A 19,299-nucleotide genomic window follows, 5' to 3' on the forward strand; every position below is an offset into this window, starting at 1 on the left:
TCCCATCTTCCATGATTGGCTTCCACCTGGCCAGGGTGATCATGGACAGAACACTGGATTCTAGCCCTGGCTTCTTTTTATATCTAAGCTCTCACCCTACTATAAAATCGTATAATTGGATTCCAAGGAGTCTTGGTAAGAGATAATGTGGTTGATAATTTGAGGCTCTGGCCCCTGTCAACCACCTCTGGAAATTTGTCATCTGATTGTACACTAGAACATATAAGAACTACCTACACCATCTCCTGACTCTACCTTTTGGATGATTACAATACTCTTATTTTTGCAAGTTCTCATAGTATCTTATATCAACTGTTTTGTGGCACTTGCTATGTAAGAGGTCGTATAATATCCTTCAAAATTTTTAACTTGGAGTTTCTTAAAGCTTATCTGTCCTTTCATTTACCCACAGAATAAGCATAAAGCCATCATAAAGCATGTGAGGAGGTGATCTCACTGATGGCTGTGGCTGGAAGCAGATGCTGCCTTTGACTCACTGTGGGGGTTTCAGCATCCTTCATGTTAGTTATTTTATGTAAATGAGGAATCTAAGATTATAATATACGTGAACTGCATGGAGCTTCTGACGATACTCAAATTTTGTAAACAACTTTAACTTGTTTTAGAACAAAACATACATTTTGTTACCTAATAAGCATTTTTACTATAACAATATTTCTATTCTGGACTTCCCTATTACTGTGAATAATATGGGGGGAGGTGAGTTTTTTGTCCTATATGTTTAGAAATATCTGTTCATCTCTATGATTTTTCCTTAAGAATTAAAGGATAGTAAATATTATCAGGTAACCAGACCCTTATCAAGTCTCACTGTTGTTGGAGGGTATATATAGCTCAAGTGGTAACAAAAATAAATACCCTAATTACCACCCCCCAAAACAAAACAAAAACCCAAAAGTCTCACTGTTGAGAAGTTGACTGCTGGTGTCTTCTGGAGTCCAGAAGTTATTGCTGGTTAGTTGTTTTTTGCTTAAAAACGTTTTTAACTTGGTATTGAGTAAGAGCAAAAACTATATTGGTATATAGCCATTTCTCAGTTTTTCTATTTTTAATGGAATGTTTCCTGTAAGGGCGTGTTAGTATGTCAGTTTGCAAACTATCTTCTTCCAGTGCATTGTACACAAAGCTTTTGTGTTCCATAACTCAAACAGTTACACTTAACTAAATATGACTTGTATAAACTGAGCCTCAAGGGTCATGAAAAGTTCAAATACTACAAACAAAACAAAAATATTTCCAATTCTTCAGCATTTGGAAAAAATCTTTTAATAATATTAGCTTTGAAAAATGAAAAAGTTCTAAACTTGCAATATGATTTTTTTTTAATGATGTTTGCTGTTAAACATTCTTTCCTGTGATGAGATTGTACATGAGTTACTCATACCATGATTTTTGGAGTTCTGATTTTGGAATGTCTGAGCCTTTCTTTTTCATTATTTAGTTTTAATTTAATTTAAAGAGAACACTTATTAGTAAGGAAGGGAGAGAAAAAAGAAAAGAAGGGGTCTACCCTTTGCAAAGTGGTTTCTCAATAACCTTATGGGATTAAGTACCACTTTGCCCATTGTTAGATGAGGAAACAGGAACTAAGAAAATGAGAGTAACCTGAAGTCACACAGCTAGTAAACTGATACAGGTGGAATACAAAGCCAAGTACCTTCCAAATGAGCTCTTAAGCTCTAGGATATAAGTGGAGTTTTAAACAACTTATTAAAGTCACCTATTTTATAATGGAATAAAAAAGGTTCCTGATCTGCAACTAAAAAACGAAGAAAAATTTTTGCTCCATGGGTTCATGCCTCTGAAACTTGAGCACAACCCTGTGGGGTCCTCTTGGATGCAAGTCCTTTCCATGTCGCTTATTTCTTGTTTGTAGGAAAAAAGGCTTCAGCTTCTTAGACCTTCCTTCTCTAAGTACCAAAGGGCAGATTCAAACAGTTGCTAATCAGGAAAGTGAGGGAATGCAGAAACAAGGAAGGGGCACTCAAGAAATAACAGTGCAATGAGGAGGCAGGTTCCTGGCTCCTTCAGAAGGAATATACACAACAATAGCTTCTGCAGGAACCAAGGCCCCACCCAGGTGGAGAATGGTAACTTCAGTCTGAGCACAGGATTCCTGGAGCACAGCCCTGTGACCTCACCACTAACCTATCAGAAGAAAGTCCCACACCCTGCAGCTCTCCCCTCCACGTTTTGACTATAAAAACTTCTCCCCCAAACCACTGGGGTGTTCTGGGTTTTTTGAGCACAGCCACCTGTTCCCCTTGCTTGGCCCTATAAGAAACCTTTCTCTGCTCCAAACATTTTGGTTTGGCCTCACTGTGCATCAGGTGTGGGAACCTGTGTTGGGAACCTCATGGAAGCAGGTCGTGTAGTGATGACCACTTCAGCTTACTTAAACAGAGACCTGTGTATTTCTCTGTATGTGCATTCATACGTCATTTAACAAAGTCTGAATTCAGTCCCTCTCAACTTTCTCTCCTTTCTTTTCAAGGACTTTTGAAAATCATTCTGTTTACTTATTTTTAAGAAGAGAAAAAAGTACCTGCATAAAATTCTTCTTTCTTTTATTTACTATCATACTTAAGCAGAATATTTATTCTAAAAATAATTGTATCAAAAGAACTTGGCTTTTTTTCTTTAAAAAGTTCTTTTCAAATAGCAAAGTCCATATATTTTTGTGTTGTTTTGTTTTAAAAAAAATTTTTTTAAAGCTTTACGAATGATACAAAACAAAATGAGACACTTAGACCTGCTCCCTCTAAATCTCACTTTTGTAGGAAACAGAAATAGGCATTTAGATGAATATACACATAAATTCATGTATATGTGCATATATAGATATCTATATCTATAGATATAGATGCATGTGTGTATTCATATATATACACATACATATATATGTTCCACACTACATATAAAAAGCTTGTCATGTGCCTTTGCAAGCCTTTATGTATATGCGTGAAGGGCAGGCATTGGAAGAGCAACCTGCTAAAACAAGATGAAGAACCCAGAGCTCAAGACTATAAAGCATCCCAGAGAGCAACACGTGTAAAACAATATTCCTTGGTTGAGAAACTGATAAATTTAGAACAGTTTTAGTTCTACAAAGAAGGTGTAAGGGGGTAAAATTGTAATAGAAAAGAACAAATCTGACACCATATTAGATTTGTTCCTTTGACTTTAACCCTGTGCCCTGTTTTCTAGGCTCAGTCTTGCTGGTTCTGCACCTTTTGTTAAAGAATGTTGCCTATAGCCTGAAATATACAGGACAGTCCATTCTCAAGGCTCTGACTTTTAAGGATATTAACACTTTTGCACTTATATAAAGACAACAAGTTGCAGAAAAGAAAGTGTCATGTTTTGCTGGCAGTTTCACAAGGGCACCGTGACCTGATCCAGGTGGACAGCTTCAAGAACAAAGGATTCCAAGAACAAAAAATTCCTTCACCAAGAAGTTTGCAACAACCAACCCCTCCCCTTTTTAGTATAAAAGGAGCCTGAATTCTGACTTGAGTAGGATGGTTCTCCAGGACATTAGTCTGCCATCTTATTGGTCTGCCAGCTTTCTGGATAAAGTTGCTATTCCTTGCCCCAGCACCTCATCTCTGGATTTCCTGGCCTGTCGAGCGGAGAGCAGAATGAGTTTGGGCTTGGTAACAAAAGCCAGATAACTTCTGAAGTAGTTTGTCAGGAAGACAACGGTCATTCTTAAAAGCAATGGGTCCAGAGGCAGGATTCAGTGTATAACAATGAACTCTTCAGGTTAATTAGCACTTATAGGTAAACTGGCCCCATCCTGTTGAATTTTGCTGTACCCTGCAAAGCAGGGTCAACCTTTCAGGATTCAGTATCAAAAGGAAAAAGTTCCCTTCTTAAGGAATTTTATATGTCATCAACTGTGAATAGGAATGATAATATAGTAATTATTTTGTATCTTAGAGTATTTAAATTAAAACCATATACTCACCCCACAGTAAAAGAACAAAAAGAGGGGAAGCTGCTGCCACCAGCAATTCAAAATGTTTAGGGAACACAACTTTCACAGTATCTGTTGAGGATTCTCTAACCTGCACCTGTATTTACCTGCCCACCACGCACGACTTCTTGGATCTCTTAAAGGCACCCAAAGACCTGTTTCATGAATCATGGCCATTCTTTCAAGATTCAAATATTATTATATCACGTTAATGGTTAAAAATGCTTCACTACATTTCCTTTGCACTTAAAAAAGACCAAACTCTTAACCTTCGACTGAAAGGTCTTGCAGCAGTGTTTCTCGCCCATCTCCCCAGCTTCCTGAAGGCCGTTTCTCACCTTTACTACTTCCTGCACCTCCCTGCTCCGCCCAGGTGCCAGCCACACCAACCTCGATCCTGCATCATGTACCAAGTTCCTCAGCCTTGATGGCCTCCTCACTGGCTCCTCCTTCATCCTTGACCACATTACCCTTCACTTCAACTAACTAAATTCACTCTTCAAATTCCACCGCACCCCCGACACTTCCTAAGGAGAGGTCTCAGGGAGCACAAGTCCAGACAGGACACAAAGTGCAGGGCGGGGCAGACCCACCCAGTCACCCACCCTGAGGCAACTGATCCTGGAGATGCCTGTTCTTGGAAACCAAACCACTCCTCCCCTGCAGCACCCTGTGACCCCAGACCACCAGAAACGGTTAGGAGATGGCGGTGACGCTTTTGACAACTCCCGCAGCTGACTTTGACACTCACCGTGCTCACGGGACTCAAAGCAGTAATAACGTGAAAAGGCCCCACTGGGAACCAGATGATCGGCAGAAGCCAACGTCGGCCGGATCACTTTGGAAACCTGCCCCCCTACCCCATCCCCCAGGCTCAGGGGCTCGTCCGGGGCTCCCGCCCCGTCACTGAGCATGCGCAGGCCCACCCCTGCCCGTTTCTGGGGGAACCGCCAATCACCGCGCGCCCGGTGCGCGCCATTTCCTGAGACCGGCCGCTCTGGGGCGTGAGGCCTGCGCCCTGCGCCGGCGCCTCGAGGCTCCTCACAGTCGCCGGCTGGAGAGAGTTGGGCCGCGCGCTTCAGGTGAGCAGGGAGGGCGAGAGGAAGGGCGGAGGGGGCTTCGCTGAGCGGGGCTTCGCTGGGCGTCTCCCTGCCCTGGACCTCGGGGTCTCCTCAGACTGCGGCGGTGCGGGGGTGGCGGACGGCGCACAGTGACGGAGACTGACCTGGACGGCGGTTTGGGAATTGCTGCATTATTTCCAAGGAGTTGCTGTTTGGTGTGAGGAAAACGGGGGGTGTTGAGGGAGTGGGGTGGTGGCCACCGTTTAGGTACTGTGACCACACAGTGCCTACCTTGGTGGGCCTTTTAAGCCTTGTTTCCCACGAAGCAGTGGTTCACACGTGGCCCCGGGCCCGCAGCATCCCCTGGGAACGTCTTAGAACTACCAGAGGGCGGCTGAATCGGAAAGTGGCCCTGTGACTTAGCAGGCTTTTGCCTAGACTTACAGGTAGTTATGATGCCAGCTAAGGTTTGAGAACTATTTTCTTAAAACAGTAAAGGACCAGTAGACTGTTTTAAATTGGAAGATGAAAGGATTATATTGTATATGGAAAGATCAGTTTAGCTACAGAGTTAGGGAATTGATTGGAGGCTCCGTTGTGTTTCGGAGTAGAAAAGGGCTCGTAATCCAGGGAGAGACGTGGTGGCTTGAAATAGGGTGGTAACAGTGCATACGAAGCTGGTTCTGTGCACCTCACGGTCTGTGTACTTAAGGGCTTGATTCTGAGAAGCTAGGAAGACTGGTTTGTGTGTATGCTGGGAAAAGAAAACACAGTAATACTGGAGTGATTGAGTACCTTATCATAGTCCTTGTACTGTGCTAGAGTCCTTTTTTATACATACTTTCTTAAAAGTTTTTTTTTTTCTTCTGATTTTGGTTTTCCTGTTAAGGTCTGCAATTTACTAGCTGTGTGACATTGGCAAGATGCTTAAAACTTCCTTCAGCCTCCATTTTCTAATCTCTGACCACCCCCAATCCCATTCGCCCCCCCCCCCCCCCCATCTTCCTTAGCCTACTCAGAAGTACCAATTTGAAAGTATTAGGCAAGGATTGGAAGTCACCGAAGCCTTGGCTCGTAGCTATCATAATGTGGCATGGGCAGGTAGGGAGATTGGCTTGGAGGAGACTGTGTGCAAGTTAATGCCTTTACTAGTCATTGAGGATTTAGAAACTACAGGACACATAGCAGCTTTTAGGTTAAATGTCGGTGCTTTTTGTATGCTAATCAATACACGTACATACGTGTGTGTATATATGTAATATATAATGTAATGAAGTGTGAAATGTTACGGTCTAAGTATGTGGATTTGGCTAGATTTCTAAGAGCTTTTGAGATTTTTTAAGATGGTGTTAGAACTTTTTATCGTACGTGTGTTAAATGCCAGGCACTGTGACATGTGCCTTACGTTATTTTCTCATTTAATGATTACAGTGTGAGATAGTATTATTTCTCACTTAGTGAAAAGAAAACTGAACCTTAGAAATTTTAATTTGGCAGGGACATATAGCTAGTTAAGTGGCGTGGTTGGATGCAAACCCAGTTCTCTCAGGTGTTGCTACCTCTCAGTTTGTGTTTATCTGTTTTCAGTTATAAGGCTGGAGTCAGTAAACCCCTGTTTTTTCACCTTAAAAATTTTTGGAATATGTTATCAAATGTGAATAAATGTGAACATATCAAATATGAAAAATACAAGGTGCTTTGAAATAGAAGTAGAGGGAAGCAGAGAATACTGCGGGCATATGAAGAAGGGGCAGTAGGCAGTACAACGTAGTGATTGAGTATCGTTTCAGTGGTTATGCCAATTAATGTGGTGTTGTATGAGTGTATTCAAAGGATTGTAAACTCAGCTTTTACACTTCAAACCGAGGAAAATAGCTCCTCATCAGATTGTTCTCAAAGTTTAATTGAATCAATGATTTAATGAAAGAGCCTTAGTAGTGCCTGATACATGATAAACCATCCTAGAGAACCTTTCTCTTGGGCTGAGTCTCCCTAAGGAGCAAAAATCAGTCCCAAGAAGTGAGAAAAGAGTAGTCTAAGCAGTGAGTGGTTGCAAAGAGGAAGGAGAGCATGACACCTCTGTTAAAAAATAAATGAATAAATAAAAACCAAGTACTTTGTGGCACCATAGCCAGATGGAGATAATGAGGTATGAAGGACTCTGAATTGTAAGCTAAAAGGTGGAGCACTTGTCCTGACTTTCTTTGGTGAGTTGTTGACAGGTTTAAATGAGGGGAAGATTGAATCAGCTTAAAAAATAAAGGTTTGTGGGGAGGGTATAGCTCAGTGGTAGAGTGTGTCCTTAGCATGCCTGAGGTCCTGGGTTCAATCCCCAGTACCTCCATTAAAAAAGTAAAGGCTTGAGGGATAAATTATATCAAGAAGCAATAGGCAAATAAAGAACTTGGGATAATCTACAGGACAAAGGTGGAGACAGGGGAATACTATTCTAGATTGAAAGGTATTCAAGAGAACTATTAAGCAAATGCAATGGGTGGGCCACGTTTCAGTCCAGATTCAAATAAATAGATCCTTATTGGCCAAGAACAGTGGACATATATTAAGTGTAATTTATATGGTGTCCTTATTTTCAAAAGTTACTATAATTCTTATATATAGGTCATAAAAATGGGATTCAAAAAAAGGTACATGACTTTTCTTGAAGATACACAATAAGTAGCTGAACCAGGATTCAAACCTAGTATCCTTCTAAAAATGTTAGTCTTTCCATTGTGAAACACTGCCTCCCATAGCATGTTGCTATGATAGCTTTTGCTTATGCAGGTACAAGACAGTCAAGCCTTGAGTTTGGGATACTTTACAGAGAATTTCTAGAACTACTGCATTTTTCCTATTCTGCTGGTAGGAAAAGAAAGTCTGTAGTAAAAGAACTTACTAGGTCACCACGGCAAAGCCAGTTTCAAAGGTCAAAACCATGCCCATATTATTCTGTCTTCGTGTTGTGAAGAAGAAAAGTTGAGAAAGTGTCTGTTAGTTCCTGGAGAAGGGAAAGAATACTGTGTTGATGATAAGCTTACAGGAATTTGATTTGCTTAAAAATTGGGTGTATCTTGAAAACAAGCCAAGAAATTTTCCCCCTACCTCTTTTTTGGTCCAGGGAGTATAGCATCTTTTTTTTTTAAATTGAAGTATAGTTGATTTACAGTGTTTCAGGCATAGAGCAAAGTGATTCAGTTATATATATATAACTGAATATATATATATATGTTATTTTTCAGATTCTTTTCCATTATATGTTATTATAAGATACTGAATGTAACTCCTTGTGCTATATGGTAGGTTCTTATTGTTTATGTTTTATACATAGCAATGTGTATCTGTTAATCCCAAATTTATCCCTACTCCCCTTTCCCCTTTGGTAACCATAAGTTTGTTTTCTGTATCTGTGAGTCTTTGTTGTGTAAATGAGTTCCTTTGTATCTTTTTTTTAGATTCCACATATAAGTGATATATGATATTTGTCTTTGGCTTCACTTAGTATGATAATCTCTAGGTCCATCCATGTTGCTGCAAATGGTATTATTTCATTCTTTTTTATGGCTGAGTAATATATATATATACACACACCCACATATATACCACATCTTCTTATCCAGTTGTCTGTCGATGGACATTAGGTTGCTTCCATGTCTTGCTTATTGCAAATAGTGCTGCTGTGAATATTGGAGTGTGTGTATCTTTTCAAAGTAGAGTTTCCTCTGGGTATATGCCCAGGAATGGGGTTGCTGGATCATATAGTAACTCTATTTTTTTGTTTTTTAAGGAACCTCCATAGTGGCTGCACCAATTTACATTCCCACCAACAGTGTAAGAGTTTTTTCTTTTCTTCACACCCTCTCCAGCATTTATTATTTGTAGACTTTTTGATGATGGCCCCCTAACTTTTTATTTTGAAAGTTTCATACCTACAGAAAAGTTGAAAGGATATGCAGTGAACATAAAGATACCTTTTGCCGGGATTCACCAATTGTTAGCCTTTTGCTATATAGTTGCCTTTTCTCTATGTATATATACCTTTTAAAATTATTGAACCTTCTTAAAGTAAGTTGCAGCCATTGGGTCCCCACCTCCACTCCCACCACTGCAGTTTTATCTCTTAAGAACAAGGACATTTTACTTCTTACTTATAAATAATATGATAAATTAAACGCAATTTAGTACTCATACAATGTTATATGCGATACAGTCCATACTAAAATGCTCACATTTTTCCCCAAAGTGTTCTTTTAGTTTAGTTTAGTCTAATTTTTTATTTTATATCCCAGATTCATCAGATTGTGCATCATATTTTATTGTCATATTTCTTTAGTCTTAAATCTAGAATCTTTTTTTTTTGCCTTTTCACGACATTGACATTTTTGAGGAACGCATACCAATTTTCTTGTAAATGCCCCACAATCTAAATTAGACTTACTGTTTTCTTGTGATTAGATTGAGATAGAATATTTTATAGGCAGTTTTGTGTGCTTCCCATTGCATCATATCAGGAAGCACATAGAGTCAATTTGTGCCATAGTTTGTTGTTGTTTTTGATTAATAAGGAATGTGAGCTGAATGTCTACAACTGTAAATTCCCATTTTTTTCCATGTACCTCCATCTAACAAGTTTAGCATTCATTGATGATTCTTGTGCGAATGTTTTAATACATTGGTGGTTGTGGGACCATATTTTTAACTTAATGTCTTTTCTCACCCATAGGAAGGATTCCTTGCCTTGGACCTAAGACTACTTTCTTACACTAGAAAGCCATTGAACTTGACTTCACATGAGTGGGAAGAGCAGTGGCCCAGCTACTGTGTTCTAGTGTGCAGTAGACTGCAGCCTGTGGAGTTGGAGTCTTCTTGGCAACAGACTCTGGAGCTAAGGGAGAGGGAAGTAGTCTGTAGAGGCTGCCATCAACATACCAAGCCATTAAAGCTGAAAGCTGGTCCGTTTGTGAGGTCTGGGGGAAGACATCCACTGCTCACTGGGTCTTGAGCACCAGAGACCCAGTCTTACTAAAGGGCTCATTACCTGACCACTTCTGTTCACGTGGTTCCATGGAGTTTGTGACAGCCCTGGCAGACCTCCAGGCAGGGGCGAGCTGCCCCATCTGTCTGGACTACTTGAAAGACCCAGTGACTATCATCTGTGGGCATAACTTCTGTCGGTCCTGTATTGATATGTCCTGGAAGGATCTAAATGATACTTTCCCCTGCCCTTTTTGCAGATTTTGCTGTTCAGAAAGGAAATTGATGCGCAATCTCCAGCTGGGCAATTTGATTGAAATTGCTAAGCTGCTCCAGATGAGAAAAAGCAAGAGGAAGAGGCAGGAAGAGAAGCTTATGTGTGAAAAGCACAATCAGGTTTTGATTTTTTTCTGTCAGAAGGACCGAGAGGTTTTATGTCCACAGTGCAGTTTCTCCACTGATCACCGGAATCACTACATTTGGCCCATAGAAAAAGCTGCCCCCTATCACAGGAAAAGATTGGAGCGTTGCACTGAGCTTTGGAAGGAGAGAATGGAGCAAGCTGAAAAAGTAATAACTATGCAAACCAGAAAATCATTGGAACTGAAGAAGAAAGTGGAATATAGGAGAGAAGAAATAAAGGCTGAATTTGAGCAACTTGTGTTGTTTCTCCAAAATGAGCAAAAGACTGTTCTTCGGCAATTACAAGATGAAGAAATGGATATTTTAACAAAACTAAATGAAAATCTAACAAAATTTTCAGATCATGTTTCCATATTAAAATATCTATTAAAGGAGATAGAGAGCAAATATGTGAAGTCAGAACTGGAATTACTGGCAGATGTTAAAAATATCTACCATAGGTATAGAACCATAGAGTCTCCTGAACCTTTTTCATTCCAGTTGAAAGAATATGGTTACAGTCTTCCTCCACAGTATTCTGGCCTAAACAAAATTATCAAGCAGTTTCAAGTAGATGTAGTTCTAGATCCTGAAACAGCACATCGTAAACTTATTGTCTCAGAAGATAGGAAAACTGTGCATTATGGAAGTAAAATGAAAAGCTTATCTCGTAACCCGAGGAAATTTTATCTCTGCCCAGCTGTTCTGGGTTCTCAGGGCTATAGTGCTGGCAGGCATTATTGGGAGGTAGAAGTGAAAGACAAGCCTGAATGGATCGTGGGTGTCTGTGAAGACTCGCTTCCCAGAAGGAGAAAGAGTCAGAATCAGTGGATTTTAGTACAGGATGGATTATGGGGTATTGGACGATGCAGTCAGAGTAATTATGTTGCATTGGGCCCTAAAAAAATTAATCTTCTGCCAAGAGTAACACCCAGTAAGATTGGCGTGTTTTTGGACTATGATTTGGGTGAGGTTTCCTTTTACAATTTGAGTGATAGAGCTCTTCTCTATATTTTTAGTGATTGTTTTACAGAAGCACTTTGGCCTTATTTCTATACTGGAACTGACTCTAAACCTCTTAAAATCTGTACAGTAGCAGATTCTGAATGATGGACTATTGTAAGACTCTTAAATGTTTTTTTTTTTTTTGTCAGTGACTGGACAAAACTAAGCTAGTGAACCTAGTCTCAGCAATTCTTTATTTAATTTTAGTTTTTCCTGTAAACAACTAGAACAGTTTTTCTCAGTTTTAGAAACTTCTAAAGAGTGTGGTTATAATGCCTACCTTACAGATAAATTATGGGATCCAATTGGAAAGTGCTTTAGAAATCTAAGATGAAATACTTATGAAATACATTACTTTAGAAGTTCACTAATTGTCAATAAAAGTCCAGTAATTTTTTTCTGTATTAATTGCCTACTTTTTTTTTTTCCTTAAAAAATAAACCTCTTTTAAAGTCATACAGGACCAACTGCTGTGTGAAGGTAGCCACATTCAACTTTCATCTCTTTACCTCAATATTTCTCAGTAACATGTTTCCTTCTAATTCTGTGTCTGTCTTTCTCAATCTTCACTTAGTACTACTGAAGATGGGGTGGTGCCCCCACTATGTACATGCATCATATACTTAAATATACGCATACAATCAGAAGGTAATCTTCGCTTTTTTCCCGTTTGGACTACATGTCCTTAGCTCCGTTTAGCTGCCATCCTTGACCCATTTGGGGAACTGACCTTTTTTCCCAGAATCCCTGTTGGTTTCTGTGTTTTCCTCCTCAGGCTAACTCTACTCAGGGAACCACAGTTTTCAGTAGATCACAGATAGGTTAAATTCAGAAGAACTTGTATCATCAAAAAAGACTTAAGTTTTTGATGAGATTGTGTTGAGTTTTTAGACCAATTTGGGGAGGATTGACATCTTGATATCAAGGCTTCTAACCCATGAACTCACTTATTTGGGTCTTTTAACTTCTCTCTGCAGTATTTTGTAGCTTTTTCATTGTACATGCCCTTAATGTCTTCTGTCAGGTTATCCTTAAGTAGATCCATTGGACTTTATGCAGAGTTATTATGTCATCAGCAAATACATTTTAAATTCTCTAACAATCTAGGTACTTTTTCTTGCCTGATCACAGTGGCTGGGACCTCCAGTACAACGTTGATTCTTGACATATTTTATGATTGGTTTTACCCTTCATTTTATTGCTCATATTTGCTCAGTTTCTGTACTTCTTTTTTCTGTTGTTACTTCTGTTACTTTTGATACCTCCTGTTCCTTCACATAAAATAATGCTGTCAGTGGTACCTAGTGATTTCCCCACTGGTGGATGTTTGTTTAGCCCATATGTAACTTCTGCAAACAATGTACAAGGAATGCATACACTAGATTATTATTCCAGTATTCTCATTTGTCTCCCTGGTTCTATCCTTGCTCCCTACAGTCTGTCAGCAACACTGCAGCCGAGCGATCCTTTGAAAACAAATGTGCCACTTCCGTGCTCAAAACCCACCAAGCACTTGGTGGCCCCTACGGTTATATCACAGACACTGCTACAGTGTCTGGGCCCCTGCTACTCCTTTTCTTGTTTCCTATCACTCGTTCTTTGCTCTGCTCCAACCACTCTTAGCAACTTGCTGTTTCCATAGGCCAGGGGTGATTCTTCCTTATGGCTTTGCACCTGCCATTCCCTCTGCTTGGAACACTCTTTTATCTGACATCTGCACAGCTGCTTTAAGTTGCTATCCCTTCCTCAGTGTTGTCTGTCACAGATCCCTGCTTTGTTTCCCTTCATAGCAATTAGTGCTTACCCTTTTTCAAACTAATAAGTTGCTCCCCATGGTTCTTTCAATAGGAAACCAGTGATTTCTTTTAATGTAGCTAATTAAGTTGACAATTAGAGAAAGGTTTTTCTCTCTGGCAATAGAAATGTCATATGGGCCCTCTTATTAACTGTAGAAACTATAGAATGGACAAACTGATATGATCATATAACAGATACTCAGCAGCAATTTTAAAAATAGACAAAGTTACACGTATCAGAATCTCAATATAACATTTAGAGAAAATAGCAAGCCATAGGGAAATCTGTTGTATGTTTCCATTTATAGGAAGCCCCAAATCAGGCAAAACTAAATTTATTAATGATACATATGACAACCACAAAGAAAAGCAAACAAGGGATGCAACACAAAATTCAGGCTAGTGATTACTCTGGGTTCCAGGGAGGAAATGGAATGCAATTGAGGAGGGGTACAGAAGGACTTGAAACCACAGGTATATTTCTTAAGTTGAATGGTAGACACTTGAGTATGGTATTTTTCCTTTAAACTGCACATATACATTATTTACACAAATTTATTATCTACCGTGTATGTTATAAAAGGACCAAAACCAATTTGATTTTGCACAGTTACTGCTCTTCTCAATAGGTAACAGTAACTGTCAATAGTCATGAGTGTGGCAATGGCACACATCTAAGCAGGGCAGGGTGTTGTAACAGGAGTGCAGGGGAACCTGTGGTGGTCACGGTGGTCCAGAGTCTCCAGGAAGCACAAGGAAGTTGCTGAAGCCCCACAGAGATGTTCCTGGGGCACTCATAGGAGCACTTAACGGATTCCAACTTTGACAGATTCTAGAGCCCTCATTGGAAGGGGCCTCATTAAAGGTGGGCTGATTTGCAAGTAACACTATGAATGGCCTTGAGTAAGACTGATAAACGAAGAATATATTGCCTCCAAAACCCAAAAAGGCCTAAAAGACATTGGGCTTGTTTCCACATCGTGGGTTTTGAGAGGGTCAACAGTTACTTCTCAACAGTGTCAGGGATAGCGGTGCTCTCAGTTTACCAAGTAATTGTCAGGAAATTAACCAAGACTGAGTGTTCAAATGATTCTCTGAAGAAGGGCATCAGAAATGTAAATCAACTGTACTCCCAGAGAAAGCTGGATGAAGTGAAAATCTTGCCCCCACACACTGCCTGCCCTAGCAAGGTTGTTGAAGTTCCTGGGATTGCCTGGTATCCTGCTGTAAGTAAAGGAAAATTACGGCTGGGAAGCTGTTGAAATAAGCTCTGATTAGAACATACTGGCCAAACGTATAACAGTCAGATATTTACCAGTTGCTGATTGGATGGAACCAGTAATTAGACAATACTGGGTGAGAACACAGCATTTAGGTTGTGGTCATTCACTGTGAGATACCCTCTTCTCAAGTTAAAAAACAGGCAAAATTTAAGTAAAACAAAAGCAGTGGGGATAATTAAACTTTACCCAAAATAGATCTTGCACAGTGAATTTCAAAATGTTGAAATTCCATGGGATCCCATTTTGTGAAGCCAATTTGTAGGTGCCAACGGTTCGATTTAATTTTTATCTATTTCTCACGGTTTAGATCAGCCATGCCTTCTCTTGGACAGTTTATGACAATATGTGCTATGAACTGGGGGAATTCAGGCACGGCCACAGTTCCCATGGATAAGATGCTGCATACCTCTTTGATGTCCACTTTATGTTCAGTAACGTACTAACATCGTTGGGGGCACCGGGTTTTAACTTAGTGGGAGCACAAAAGAGAATCTCACACTTTTAAGTTTTTCGTTCAAAAAATTGAGTATATCATGGATTTCCAATTAGGTCAAATTGTGGACCTCTTTTCTAGTTGTTTCCTCCTCAGGTTTCCATCTTTCTTCCTTCTGTGTTCCCCTCCCCCCACCCAACCCTGGGAGGGGACACCATTAAGGCTGGGCTGATTCGCAAGCAAAGGCATAAAAGCTCAAAGTGTATGCTTGCTTTGGGGCAGCAGAGCCAGTCTGAAGCCAAACCAGAGGAGAAATGCCTGCCCAGAGTGCCAAATGTTAGGACTAGGGTCTGTGGCCAGGGTGGGTCCTCGCCCAAAATCTGGTTCAGTGTGGGCGGGACTGATGATGCCACACATACCAGAAGAATATGAAAACGTTTATTATTCCCACAATAAGGTTTATGGGGTGACCACAGTGGTTACCAAGTAGGTGCAAGATGAATGAGAGAGAAGGGAGACTAACTTGGGGTTTTGTTTTATTTTGCTGGTTACTGGGTGGGGCTGGTGTGAGGGTTCTGGCACTACTGGGGTCCTGCTTGCTTTGAAGCTCCCCCTGCACACAGACTTTCTTATCAGCTCTCCCAGGTGTGGGGGAAAGGAATAAAGAAAGGTGAGTCCTAAAAGTCTGGATGCAGACACCACTTCTATCTTAAACATACCGGGAAACACAGTGTGGAGCCCTCAGTTCCTCGCTCCCGACACTTGCAGAAAAGCAAGAGACCCACTGAAAAGTGTCCCCGCACAATTGTCTTCTCTCCCACCTGGAACGCGTAAGGTGCTTATAAAACAGGTAAAGTGCAGGTAGACGAAACATGCAAATGTTCACAAGTTTATTGCAGCTGTGAAACTACAGTTTCACACGCTCCCACGTTAGAGTTCTGGAAACACTTCAGTTATCTGCAGGTCCCTGTTGGCTGGGATCACCCCCGTAGTCTCTCACCGCGCAGACTGTGAGAGAGTCGCTCCTGATGCAGAAGTAGGGCTTCAGGACTTCCGAAAACGCCGCGGAGAAGGAGTGGAGGTGAGACCTGTCGTCCACACTGTAGAAGGACACGGCGCCCAGCTCGTAGTCCAGGTACACGCCCACCCCGCCGGGCCGGTCCTTCAGCTCCAGGGGGACGGCGCCCCCGGGCCCCTGCGCCTCGTACGCCCCGCCGCGCAGCCGCACCGTCCAGCGGCCGCCGGGTCCCGCCGGGCGCCCCGCGCGCGTCCCGGGGGCGGGGTCCGCGGGGTCCGCGCAGACGCCCACCGCCCACGCCGGCCCGCCCAGCCGCACCTCCCAGTACCGCCGGCCGCGCGCGAAGCCCTGGGCGCCCAGCACCGCCGGCTCCGCGCTGAACCTCCGCGCGCCGCGGGGCGCCCTCCGCTTCCTCCCCAGGAACGTCGCGGACTTCCTGTCCTCGGACACCAGCAGGCTGGGGTGCGCCGTCTCGGGGTCCAGGCTCACGTCCTCCCGGAACGTCTGGATGATTTTGCGCAGAGCCGAGTGCTGCGGGGGGAGGCTGCAGCCTTCGCGGCGCAGCTGGAAGGAGTAGACGGCGGGGCACCGCAGGCCCTCGCACCTGCGCAGGACGCCCCCGATGCCTCTCAGCAGCCTCACGCCGGGCAGCACGCTCCGCTCGGCCACCTCCTGCAGGAGGCCCTTCAGGGTGGAAATGTGGTCCGAGAAGGCGGCCACGTTGGCGCCCAGCTGCTCCTGGATGTCCCGCTCCTCCTGGACCAGCCTCTCCAGGACGGCCTCCTGCTCGCGGTCCACAGCCCGGTTCAGCTGCCCGAACTCCAAGGCCAGCTCCCGCCGCTGGCGCTGCACCTGCTCCCGCAGCTCCAGCAGCTTCCTGTCCTGCGCGGCCACCAGGCTCTGAGCGTCGGCCACCCGCGTCTTCAGGGGCTCCACGTAACTGCCGAGCCTCTTGCGGTGGTGAGCGGCGGCCTCGCCCACGGACCTCACCACGTGGCCCTGGTGCTCAGGGGGCTGCGTGCACAGGGGACACAGCAGCTCCAGGTCGTCCTCGCAGAAGAGGCCCAGGACCTGGTGGTGCCGCTCGCACAGGCGCGGCTCCTCGCGCCTCCTCCTCTTGCTCCTGCGGCCGCCCAGCTGTCTGGCGATGTCGATCATCCTGCCCAGCTGGGTGTTGCTCCTGACGTGCCGCTCCTGGCACGGGTGGCGGCACACGGGGCAAGGGAACCTGTCCTCCAGGTGAGCCCAGGACTGCTGGATGCAGCGGCGGCAGAAGTTGTGCCCACAGTCGATGGTGACGGGGTCGCTCAGGCCGTCCAGACACACGGGACAGTTGGCTTCTGCCTGGAGTCCAGCCAGGGCCGCCGCCACCGCCATCGGGGCTGCACCGAGGTGGGTTTTCTCTGGAGGCCGGGCTGCAGGGTCTCCGCGCTGACAAGCAGGCGCACCCTCGGTTCTCACTCCTTGTCCAGGACGCTGCGCTCCGAAGGGCCGTCGGAACTCGGTGGCGCGGGCAGTGGCCAGAGTGGCTTCCTTCACTTCCTGCAGCTGATCACAGAGCAGCTGGGCCACTCACTGCTCTCAGCAACTCTCTGGGTCAGAAAGCAGACACAAGTCGAAAGTGCCTTTTCCTTCCTGGGGATGAGAAAAATAATCCTGCCTGTGAAAAGGCTGCCCTGTGTTGTGGGACCAGCTCGCTGCCACCTTGAGGAATCTGCTGACCCTCCCCTCCACCACGATCCACTTACACCCGCAGGGACCACTGGCTGATGTGACGGTGTCCTGGGAGTTGAAATGTGTGTGGGCTTGGGGATGAGAGCCCCAGGCCTGGGTGGGGGGTCCCCCTCAGTCAACAGCTTATCTGTGGACCTGGGCAAAGTCACATAGCATCCCTGATTCTAAGAGGATCTGGTTAAAGGACAAAATTCTCAGCTTCAATCATTTCAGTGTTGTCAAAAATCTAATAAAAGAACCTGCTACTTTTTGGCTTAAACCACAGATATTTCTGACAGCACTCAATTCATAATACATAAAAATTTACTTTTCACTTAAGGTTCTCAACTACAGGATATATCAGATACATCAGACTGTGTGCATAAGTGGATTTGATTTGGACTAGAAGAAATTTATCTGGACACCCTGCCAGGTCAGAAAACTCTTCACATCAGGCACAGTATGAGATTGAGATCAGGATTTTATTGTGAGTTGAAGCTGAGAAACACACATACACATAACTACTCCCTGACATCTTTGGTGAGCTGCCAGCTAGTGAAGCTTTGTGAGGTCAGAATCTCTACAAGGATGTGTGGCACTTTCCCTTAGAAGCTGCTGCTGATTCTCAAAGAGCTGAGAGGCCAACTCAGGGCACCCACAGAGGATATGTCCTGGTAAACTCCCCAGACTTTCCTCTGAGATCAGTGAAGTGATCCCAAAGCTGGACGCTGAGTATCCATGGCCGATGCGGGGAGGTGTCAGGGAGTCTATTGATTTAATTATCTTGGTGCCTGATTGGTTTAAAACAGTATTTTGATCCAGAATGATGGACAAATGAATTTCAGAGTGTTCTAGCCTCTGATTGCCCAGCCCACGACCACCCTCTGGGCCCCCTCCAGTCTCCTGCCACCCACACCCAGATCTAGTCACACCCCCTCCCACAGGGCTCTCCTGTAGGACTGCGTTTCATCTAGAGGACCCCGTCCTTCCCTCAGCTCCAGCTTCCCCAGCACCAGGCTCTCACCTCCTACCCTCCTGTAGTATGTTCAGCTCCTCTGGCCCCAGTGCCTTTGTACCAGCAGAGCCCTCAGTGGTCTCCGGTGCTGCCCGACTCAGAGCTCACTGTCACTTCTTCCAGATCCCAGCTTCCCCGCTGCATGAGGGTCACCTCCCCAACAAAATGTGACAGAGCAGTAAGGACAGGATCGTGAGCTCTTTTCACTCTGACTGCTGTAGATTTACAGATTTGGAAAAACTGCATCCCACACAGAGCTGTCACCTCCGTGCTGTCTGCCATGATTGCATCTCCAAAAATCACCTCAGTCCCTGGCTAAGCTGTAGAGGCACTAAAATCCTGCCAGGTTTCCGGGTCTCCCATAGGGACTGAGTGACTCTGGGGTAACCTGCTTCTGCTCTGCCTGTCTGCAGGCAGGCGTGGTGAGATGGAGGAAGACCAAATTCCTCCCAGGCCCCCAGAGCTCTAATCGTTGTCCCTCCCCACCTGCACACTGATGAGATTTAAAGTTCCTTAAAAGTCAAAATGGAGCCGGTGGCCAATGTGGATGTGGTTTCAGACACATCCCTGCACCAGTAACAACCTGACTTTTCTGAACTGGA

General features: G+C 43.8%; 2 protein-coding genes across 2 annotated transcripts; one reads left to right on the forward strand and one right to left on the reverse strand.

The window, feature by feature from the left end:
* Positions 1-10,122: 10,122 nt before the first annotated feature.
* On the forward strand, positions 10,123-11,544 carry LOC105094362 (tripartite motif-containing protein 60). Its single transcript, XM_010986369.3, has one exon. It carries the CDS (start codon positions 10,123-10,125, stop codon positions 11,542-11,544), a length of 1,422 nt encoding a protein of 473 aa, XP_010984671.3.
* Positions 11,545-15,900: 4,356 nt separating this feature from the next.
* Positions 15,901-18,979, reverse strand: LOC116148970 (tripartite motif-containing protein 75). Its single transcript, XM_064475956.1, has 2 exons — positions 18,806-18,979; positions 15,901-17,511 (listed from the first exon to the last, which is right to left on the reverse strand). Exons 1-2 carry the CDS (start codon positions 18,977-18,979, stop codon positions 15,901-15,903), a joined length of 1,785 nt encoding a protein of 594 aa, XP_064332026.1.
* Positions 18,980-19,299: the final 320 nt, after the last annotated feature.

The sequence above is a fragment of the Camelus dromedarius genome, chromosome 1, assembly GCF_036321535.1.
Source record: "Camelus dromedarius isolate mCamDro1 chromosome 1, mCamDro1.pat, whole genome shotgun sequence".
NCBI lineage: Eukaryota > Metazoa > Chordata > Mammalia > Artiodactyla > Camelidae > Camelus > Camelus dromedarius.